Source organism: Idiotropiscis lumnitzeri, chromosome 12, assembly GCF_059441095.1.
Source record: "Idiotropiscis lumnitzeri isolate Australia: NSW breed Sydney's pygmy pipehorse chromosome 12, RoL_Ilum_1.0, whole genome shotgun sequence".
Lineage (NCBI taxonomy): Eukaryota > Metazoa > Chordata > Actinopteri > Syngnathiformes > Syngnathidae > Idiotropiscis > Idiotropiscis lumnitzeri.
The window spans coordinates 9,243,402-9,254,120 of NC_142402.1; the positions used below are offsets into that span (position 1 = coordinate 9,243,402).

Below are 10,719 nucleotides of genomic sequence, written 5' to 3' on the forward strand. Positions count from 1 at the left end.
GAATTGAAGTTAATTGCCTTGACTACATTAAGTGACTAGCTCCACCCCCCATCCACACCCATAGAGGGAAGTGAGAGAGTGGCGAGTGAGAGGCGGGCAAGATTTAGACGGCTCAGTCAATACAACTCCAGACAGACAAGGGAGCAAATCAGAACAAAATCTGAAGGAGAACTAATGAACAAACTTGGACTTAATGGAACTTGATGTCAAATAGTCGATTTGGTGGGAAAGAAAGGGACGGTTAAAGCCACTCTTGGGGTGAGTTTTCAATGATGGTGTGCCTTCTATTTATACAAACGGTGACTTTGGAAGTATGCGAGTGGTGCGGTGAACATTCTCTGTGCTTGTTTTAGATGCAACGTGAACACTTGGGAGGCTGTTCTCTAGTAGAGTCGCCGTATTTTCTACACACCGTTGTAATAGTTGCGCCACAGCGGTCCCAGCAACACCCACAGTCAACAGTGTCGCCTCCCTGAAACCGCAAGTTTGTTTGCTGGATTGGTCAACCGGACTGCGAGGATGAGGTAAGAGCAGTTTCTTTTGTCCTGGAGCATACTGTCTTACCCTGATATGTTCATAAGTTTGTTGGTGGATGGCTCATTATTTGTGGTGGTGCTTGGGTGTCTCATTACCCTCAGTAAAGAGAGCCACTCTGAGCTAGTGACCCCATTAGGCACCATGCGTCCACTGGTGATGTTTAAAAAGCTCTCAGGGTGCGGTGGGAGTCCCAGGCCGCTCAGGCACCATCATGATCTGCCCCCTAGCAGGTTTGAGTGCAGGAAGCAGGCTATTCTCACCCATGGCATTGTGCAGCACAGCTATTCTGAGGCCGCCCTTTGTGTCCCCCACGCTTTTCCACGGCTCTCAGCGCTTTCACGGGGTCGTCCGGCCTCTCTTGTGTGGCAACATTTGCTGTGTTGGCTTTTTGCATTCAGATAGCAATGTCTGCCAAAGACCCCCTTCGCCCAAACCTTTCCTGCCACTGACTTCTCTCAATATTTTTTTTTTTTGTTTGTTTGGATACTGTTGCACACAAGCGTGCTTTAACTTCTCAGCAGACTTAAGGCCCGTTGCCATGCGAGAGATGTGGCTGAACACAACTACAGTGGACAACTGCAAACACATAACAGTCAGCAATTCGCACTCGTACACCTGGCAACTGATCCTCACACATTACCAATTCACAGCAACTGGGAAAGTCTGACCGCTGGTTTTCTTATCGTGAAATTTTTTTTTTGACGTGCCACATATAATGTATTGTATTAATTTCTTTTTTTTTTTATTGAACCACACACATGGTGCAACTGTCAATGAAGTATGTTGCCCTGGTTACTGTAGCTTTATTATAATACAAAGACAGGAAAGAGGCAAAGAACACAAGTGTGGATCAGTGTCATTTTTGGCAGGCATTTTAGATTTAGTCTTAATCTTTTGGACGAAAATGCATATTAGTTTTCGGAGTGAAGGGGAAGTGCATTTCACATGTAGGCCTTCAGTGAAGTCCTACTTCGTCCCGTTTGAATAAACCCCCCGGAGATCACCAGCATTTATTACACCACCGCTGGAGAAATAATAGACAGAAAGACACTTACACAGTAATGAGTGTTGGACGGCCCAGCTTCTCATGAAAGCTCCGTCTTGAAAATGGCCTCGCAAGTGTATCTGCCATTAAATCCAAACTTTTCCCTCCTTCTGCCATTGTGGTTTAAAAAAGCTACCTATTTTAGATTTTCGAACTGTCAGCAGTTACGGCTTTCTGGTGTGTTGATTCCGCATAAAGTTGCTCCCTCACAAGTGAGTGTCCAATCAAAAACTGCGTTCATCACCTTCAACGTAAGGCCAGCGAGAAGGCCTTGCTGTCATCAACTGGTGATCTGATTGGCTATCGCAGCTGTCTATCGACTGTAAAAGCTCCCTTGAGACCGAACAGATGCCTGCACGATTGTATCTAAAGGCCTTGGACGAATAATGCGTTCTCCTGGTATTATGAAATCTGCCTGGCAACACAAGCTAGTTTAATTCTGATTGGACAAAAACCTCTAACCTAAAGATTTAACACTAGGATATAATATGACATCAATGTGAAGAATCTGATCATGATTTCTTCATTGTTAGGCCAGCAGAGAAGGCCTTGACCGGCCACTACAGAGTTTTTGTCACATTTTGTCATTCCAATTCGTGAGTTTTAGTCGACGAAAACTCCCAAAAAAGTTTTAATCTAGTTTTCGTAAATTTAGCCGACGAAAACTCTAAAAGGTTTTATCCGTTTTAGTTGCAAATAGGCATAGAAGTTTTCCACCCAAGAGCAAAGACTTTCTGATCACCTATTAAGGATTAGGCATTACAGTGGAATCAATGCTCATTGCTCCAAAATAAGCCAAGAACCAAAATAGTTTATTTGGCAACTGTTGTGGCTTTATTTCACTTAAAGCAACTTATATAAACAAAATAAAAAGTTTTCACAACATAGACTTGTATTAGACTTGTCCTAATACAGTAGCACAAGTAAAAACTCTATCAAACATATGTCTTCTTTACTTGTAACAGCTTGCTGTTATCAAAACCAAGAAGCCTACCGACTGTCACTGTCGTCGTGGTCCGTCAAAGGAAAACGTGTCAGCGTGTGTGAGTTCGTAGTTTTGTTGTGCCGGTGTGCATGCGACACGTGCGCCCTACGTCTTGTCCCGGTGTCCTGAAATTCCTTCCTCCCCATGGAGACGTCCTACCAATATCTAGTGCGCATGCGCACAACGCCGATAGTGATTTCGTGGGAGGTTTGGAGCTTTTTGTCCTACCTGTCATGTGTTCGATTAAAAGTGGGGACTACTTCATATTTTTATTTTCATTGAGTCTGATTTAACTTTTTCATTGCCTCAAAATACACTGACGTGTGTTTCTATTGAGCACATTACTCACGCAGTATGTATGCCAAACTCGTTTAATATCGCCAGTAAAAGTTGTTTGTAAGCATATACATATAGAAATTAAACTGTCAGGACGTCCTACCTGCTTGCGTCTACGTGTATTTTACTAAAATATTTTTTTAATTTTACCTATATGCATGTAAACAAACCAATCGGAAAGCACACGGTATTACTTTGTTGACAAATTCGCCTCCGGCAGGACGATTCGTACGGGTAGGACATTTTGGCAGAGCACCGATGGTGGACATGCCCAAACGACGATTTGATGCACCAGCATTGCAATTTTTTGAAAGACAGATTACATGTACAATAGGAAGAGATGTCATCAATTTTAAACACCTGACGGACCACACGCTAACAATTTCGTCCCGTCTTATCTCGTCACTGAAAATTAATGTACATCACATCGTGTTTTTATCGTCAAGGTGCCATGTTTAGTTCATCTTTGAATAGTCATAAAAAAAACATGCGTTAACGAAATATTTTCGTCAACATATACATTATATAAATTAAACTGCCGGGACGTTCTAGCTATTTGCATGTAAACAAAACAACCTGAAAGCACACGGTAGTACTTTGCTGTCTAATCAGCCTCCGGTAGGACAATTCATACGGGTAGGACATTTTGGCAGAATTCCTTGACTGCTATGCTTTCCATTGTTATATAACCGACTTTATGCACATTTTGTGATCTTCCAAAATGTCTTAATACACAGATAGCTCCAGCAAAGAGAGTACAACTCTTATTTTTCCCACATTTGGCAGCCACTTCGAGATGTTTGGTGCAACCTGTTAACCGTTGTATTAACTTGAATTGCTGCACGGGATAGCCGCTCTGCTCCATCCATGTGTGAGTCTGCTTATCAATACACGTACCGATTTCTTTTCAAGTACGACACTTCGGTTACAGTCCTTCAAATGACTTAAGTATTAAACCGTATAGAAGTTTCACGTTGAGAATCGACCTTCGAGGTATCAAAGGTATCGACAGCTCAAAATTCACGCCACTCCAGCAAGCATAATGGCCGTCTCGTCATTGTCACAGCACACCCAGTGTCGACTTGGAAACGCCACTCCATGTTGGGCAAAGCCTTCGTACCGTCGTCAGGATCTTTTGACTTTTGCACTACGCTGGGAAAAGATGTTTACAGGAGGCGAACCAACCATGAGCACAGCAAGTGTTTTTTTTTTTTCCTCATGCATATATCAGAGAACACCGTTAACCAAATTGTCCATCATTATATAGTTTTTAGATTTGTTTTCAAATAAGTAAAATTATCAAATAACGTCAAAACGGACTCACTACCTTCAAAGATTTAGACATTATGCAAAAATCCCCTGTCCGTGAATACAGTATTAGATTTTTTTTTCCATTACAGGTTTTGAAAGCAGTGACATTTTTACGAAAGCTTCTGCTCGTTTGTCAATTTTTAGTTTTGTTTTTTGCATAGATTTCGAAACATTGTAAAAAATGCTTTAATTGATGCTCCGTAAACCAGTACAAAAGTAAACTTAAAATGTTACAGCATACTTTGAGATGGAAACTTTCCACCTGTTATATAATCAGTTATATTTACCTGATCTTTGTTCCTTTATATGCACCATCCCATCTTTAACCTAAATGAACAAAGTAAAAATATTAAATATATATAGTAAATAAACAAGGTACTTAAATGGACATATTGCACCGTGTGATCAGATAGGTGATCTCCTTTTTTTTTTTTTTTTACACGCTGATGGGTGATCGGGCCCAAAAATTCTGGATTGACTGCACTTGTACAATTCAGTAACAGACTCTTCATGATTTGCTTTTTAGCTGAAGGTACATATGACATTAGAAATTCAGTATTGACAAATTAAATACAATATACAGGTCCACTGTATATATTGCATTGGAATGGCTTGGCAGCAGCTGATTGGATCTCGCTTGAAACCTGGAAACATCTTTTTTTGTTGTAAAAGCTCATGTGATACGTCATTTCCCCCCCCCCTCCTTTCATCAAGTATGAATTGCAGTAAAACTAATGGCTGATGGTCGGCCACTCAGGAAAAACAGTTGCAAAAAAAAAAAAACAGTACTTCATAAAACAGTTAGGCTGTATCGGTTGTTGAGCCTTGATAGAGGATTAATCAGACTCAATTTGACCAAGACTTGGACTACATGACTGACAATATTTACCAGTTTATATTTGAAAATCTGCATTTTCATGATAGTGTACTATTTATTCTAATTTGCAAGATTTGTTTTGCGTGTGTGCGTACCTAGCAAGCTATAGAGTGCAGAGGCCAAACCATAAAATAGTTATCATTGGGTGAACTCCCAAGATTATTAAAGTTGGATTTAAGGATTGTGTTCCGGATAAAATTGGGAAGAAGAGCATGATAAAACCAAAAGGTTTGCAATGAATGTAAGCGACATTAACAATTCCAGCAGATAACGTCAACTGTCACTACAAAAACCAGAAAGACATCTAAGATTAACTTTACAGTTTGGATCACAGATAATTGGTCAAACATTAACTAAGTTTTATGTTGCTTATGTGTAGAAATGAGCAAATAAATACAGGGTCTTAAAATAGTTGTACACACAGGTAAAAAAATATATATATATTGCGCTATTATATCATATTATTAAAGATTTTATATTTAATTTTCGGGATTTAATTCTGGTCTTATTCAAAGTGAAGTGTTTGGATACGGTCGAAACTGCAGAGCCATTGCCTTGAATGGTGAATAGTATGCTTTTCTAAATCTGCTGCAACCCTTCTTCACAATCAATGTCACTGGGGTCTGTTTTTTTTCCACCTTGCTGCCACCCCGTTCTGAAGTAGGTTTTCATCTGGTACTTTTTCCCCAAATTCTAAAAAAACAAATTGAGGAGCCCAAATTGTCTATAAATGAGAAAGAATGCTTGTCCAGAAGTGGTTTGCCCAAGTCCGGTTCTCAAGAGCCGCTGTCCAGCCTGTTTTAGGTGTTCCAACACACCCAAGTCAAATGATCAGCTCTTTAAGCAAGGTTTGCAAATGCCTGATAACGATCCTGATGATTTAAATCAGGTGTGTTGCAGTAGCGGTGCATCTAAAATAGGCTGCTTCCGGGATCTTGAGGACGCAATCCTGGTCCAGGGTGTACACCACCGCTCATCCAAAGTCCATTGGGATCGGCTCCAGCTCACGTGTGACTCTGAGAGTAACTTTCATTAAGAGACCAACTTCTCAATCGGGGTGACCCGAACATCTCTTCTTTACTTTGCTCTGTGTTTTATGTTTTGCCTGCATCTGCGAAGGTGAAAGAAGTGCAATTACAAACCACTGCTTTTATGCTTTCACAAACTCCTGAAATATGAAATAACGCTGTTTGTTTGGCCATAATATTGTCTCCACGGTAAATATGCTCTCCTTCCACAGATGAATTACTGGCTGCTAAGTGGCTCGGGCGTGAGTAATTCTTCAGTGATGGACGATGTTTCCCAGCAGACTCCATGAATCCCATCATCATTGCCTAGAATGGAAGACCCGCTAAGTGCTGCACTGAGGCGCCACAAAAACACAGCTCTGAGCCTTCGTAACCCACCTCGCCGCTTCGCTTCCCCAACCAAATGACAAGATGCTTTTGAGAGTCCGCCTGTTATGGAAGATGCTGATAAGCACCTGTTTGGTGCTGTCGGTGGTCATGCTTTGGTGGGACAATGGCAAGATGACATATGTCAAGTCGTACTCATACCGCTTTCTGGTGAATCGCTTCAATGACATCAACAAGAGTCTGACCATCACGCGGGAGGAGGCCAGGAGCTACAACAGCTTTCCCACCCTGCTGGACCACCCGGACAAATGTGCCGGACAGGACGTCCTCCTTCTGCTCTTTGTCAAAACGGCGCCGGTGCACACCGCCAGGCGTGAGGCTATTAGATCCACCTGGGGTAACGAGACCTTCATCTTGGATTCACTGGGCGTGACGGTTAAGGTGGTGTTCGCCTTGGGAGCGCCCCGAGGACCCAATGGTACAAACGCTATTGTTCAAAAGAAGCTGTTCCAAGAGGACCGTCTCTATGGTGATTTGATCCAGCAGGACTTTTTGGATTCCTTCTACAACTTAACCCTGAAGCTGATTATGCAGTTCCACTGGATGCACAGGTGCTGCGCTCACGCTCACTTCTTCATGACAGCCGACGACGACATCTTTATTCACATTCCCAACTTGGTGGCATACCTGCGGGACGTCAAAGACCGAGGCATCACTGACTTGTGGGTGGGCCGGCTCCACAGGGGTGCGCCACCAAACCGCAGTAAAGACAGTAAGTACTTTGTACCTCCTGAGATGTACCCGTGGATATTATACCCAGACTACACACCCGGGGCGGGCTACGTGGTGTCCAGCGACGTGGCAAACAAGATCTACCACGCCACTCTGACATTGAACGCCTCGCTTTACATAGATGATGTGTTTATGGGCATCTGCGCCATGTCCGTTGGCGTGTCGCCGCAGGAGCATTTGTTTTTCTCAGGGGAGGGTAAGGCACCCAACCACCTGTGTATCTATAACCAGATGATTACCTCCCACGGCCACGTGGAACACCTCCAAAGCCTGTGGAAGGTGGCCACAGACCCGCAGGTGAAAGAGACGACGTCTGGACTCCTAGGCAAGCTGTACTGCACAGTTGTGAAGATCACTCTACTTTGTCGATACTATCTCAACGGCTACCCTTGCATCGCTGCTTTTTATTGAGATCGTGAGGGGATCGTTTAACAAACGGGAGGTTTCTGTGATATGAACCGTCGCTCGGAAAATTGTTTTGCTTTGACTTGCGAGCGAAAATTTAAGATCTGAGCGAGGCTGAAAAATTCTTTGGAAAAAAAACTTTATTTATTGGGAACATGGTGAAAAATTCTTTAAAAAATCCCAGTTGAACAAAATGAAAATAACCGGATGTTGTGTTTTTAAAATAACCACATAACTTTGCCTAACAACACAGGCCAGCATGAATTACTCTGCGTTGACTGGAACTTACTAAGTCACTTGGGCTGCGTTCACACTGCAGGGCATGACACCCAATTCTGATTTTTATGTACATGTTTAAATTACAAAAACAGCGCCGGCTTCTAATTATGAATCGAGTCTGATGTGACACGAATGCGCACGATGCACGACATCGAATGACGTGCCCCAAAAGACATCAATATTCGCAATGGGAGTAATAGAGGCATAAATCCGTGCAAAATAAAATAAAATAAAAAATGAAATCAATAAAAATGTTACTAATAAAATAAAAAAAAATGAAATAAATAAAAATGTTACCAATAAAAAAGTCAACCGCTCCTTTAGTGATTTTTCACTTTTGCCGAGGGGTTCCGGTCCAATTTAACCGCAAAAGACAAGAAAATTCTGAGGTCTAAATATGAAAGAAATCCAGGTTGGATTTGAAAAAAAAGTTAATTGTACCGTTACATGATGATATGTGTCGCATATGGGCAAGAATTGAGCTGCAGTGTGAACGCACTCTTAGTTGTGATAAGATACTAGCTGGAGTATATCACCCTCTCTTGGCCAAAGCTATCCTGGAAGTCCAGACTCATCGCGGTACCATTGATCGATCTCTGGTGGGTTGTCATGAAGCGCATTTGAGGTGGGTAAAACACGAACCAATCAGCATGAGTGGACGTGACGTTGAAAAAAAAAAAAAAAGTAACATGTCTTTTAGTATAACTGAATAAAGTTCATTTTGTCTCATTATTTATAATTAATCTCTGTTACAGCGGCAGTCTTTCACTTTCAGAATGTCACATGATGCGGGATGACTCATCTTTATCAGCTGATGTTCAACGATTTTGAAATAAATGCTTCCAGTCCCTTCTACTGCAGAGATTTTAATGCCTGTGTTTCTGCTCATTTTGAGTTTTAATGTTGAAATTGTCGTTGGCTTATAATACATCACAGCAAGCAAACTAATTTAAGTGTATGTTTCGTTTTGAACACAGTTAAGAGCTTGGTTTCCAATTTAGAATAAGGAAGCGTCATGTATGTTTCGTTTTGAACACAGTTAAGAGCTTGGTTTCCAATTTAGAATAAGGAAGCGTCATCAAATTAAGCAGCCGCTGTAAAAGCTTCCTGCTTGCCTTAATGAACAAAAATATTTTTTTTTGCCTGACCCTCTCTTTTAATATGTTGTTATACAGTACAATGTGGCTTATTAAATCACAAAAAAATAGTGGTTGATGACAGGAATAGATTAATGAAATTACAATGGGGAATGTTGATTTGACATTCCATTTAAGATGTCTTTGCTTTGTTATACTTTGCTAAAAGTAAAACTTTTTGGCTCATTTTTGTTAGTCTCCTAATACTCTGAAATGGTTCTATGGAAGCCGGTGAAGGGATTCCAGAGCAGGAGCTTAGTACGCCCTTTAAAGAGTACCAGTCAAGCACACAGCAGCATTTTCCACCAACTGAAGACGCGTGATCGAGGATTGGTTGACTCCACAATAAGTGCATTACAGTAATCTAGCCGAGATGTGACGAAGGCATGAATTCCTTTTTCAAAGGGCTGTTGAGAAAGGAGATGCGTTACCTTAGCCACCTGCCTAAGATGTAAAAAGCCAGATTTTAACAATGAATCGCCACCGAAATTCATATGCACATTCCGAGTCTCGTCCATTTCAATCTGTGAAAATATAAAAGCGATCTGCACAATATTTTGGATTTATTGACATCAAATGTGAGTTTCAATGAGGAAAAGCCACGCTCACCTCCAGAAAATGAAAAATATTTTGTTGATACAATGTATTTTATTCATTTTTAGGTTTAAGTACAAATTTGTATTAGAATTTGGGTGGCAAATGGTCGTAGTTTTTGGACATTGAAGCGATGCTAAAGTTTTGTTGCAGATGGCTAGGCAGTAATGGCTGTTAGCTCACGCGAGCACCCGTGCCTTGTCGAGGCAGAATCCCCCTTTGACGGCGCAATAAACAAGGTAAGCAAGAAAGAGATCAGCTTCTTATCAGCCAGATTTGGAGCTTCATGTCGTGGACACCTGACGTCAAGGCAGCCAAGTAGCTGGAAAGGCAAATCACGTTGTGATATTTTCAGAGGTTGAAGAGCGCCAAAGTAGAGATATCCACATACATTTTGATCCCCGTTATTTTCACAATATTAGCAATGTATTTCCAATGACGTAAATGTTTCCCTGTACCCCTAGTTGGAAAACACCATCTTAGAGTATTGCAATTTTCAGTTTCAATACTGTATTGCTGCAGCCCCAAACAATGGAAGAAAGCTTGCTTCTATTAATATGTTACTTTCTAAACTCCTTGGTTCATCTTTTGAATCCCCGAGATCACGATCAATCAAAATCCCTAAGAGAAGTCAACTGCAGATTTACTTCTCTCTAGTTATGTCGTGTCATCTGCAGCGGTTGAAAAAGCACTGGGCCTATTTTGACAAAGTAATGAATACGAAGAATGGATATTCGTGTTCAAATGCAAGGGGGAAATTCGTCGGAAAAATGCATTCCTAAAAACACCACTAAAGTACCATGACAAAATAGTGACTGACATGAACTTTGTTGTTATTTTGAAATTAAATCAGAAGTTAGAAAATTTGGGCAATTAACTGCATCCGTGTCACTTTCAATCACTCATTCTGCCAGTTAAAAATACTGTCTTTTCTTAGGGTAGTGTTGAATTTAAGCGGTGAGTATTTGATTACAGTAATTGTTTATTTTACTGGATGCAGATGCTGTGTCATGACAGAAGTCAAATAAAATGACTTTTTAAAATTACTGACTGGGTTACAGAACAAT

At 41.2% G+C, this 10,719-nt stretch overlaps 1 protein-coding gene across 1 annotated transcript; it reads left to right on the plus strand.

Annotated features, from left to right (window-relative positions):
* Nucleotides 1–15: 15 nt before the first annotated feature.
* On the plus strand, nucleotides 16–8,784 carry LOC148325775 (lactosylceramide 1,3-N-acetyl-beta-D-glucosaminyltransferase A-like). The gene is made up of 3 exons (XM_088310695.1): nucleotides 16–258; nucleotides 354–524; nucleotides 6,332–8,784. Exon 3 carries the CDS (start codon nucleotides 6,531–6,533, stop codon nucleotides 7,647–7,649), a length of 1,119 nt encoding a protein of 372 aa, XP_088166821.1. The 5' UTR covers nucleotides 16–258; nucleotides 354–524; nucleotides 6,332–6,530; the 3' UTR covers nucleotides 7,650–8,784.
* Nucleotides 8,785–10,719: the final 1,935 nt, after the last annotated feature.

Coding starts and splice junctions, on each gene's coding strand:
- LOC148325775 (XM_088310695.1), top strand. CDS start 6,531: ATGCTTTTGAGAGTCCGCCTGTTATGGAAGATGCTGATAAGCACCTGT.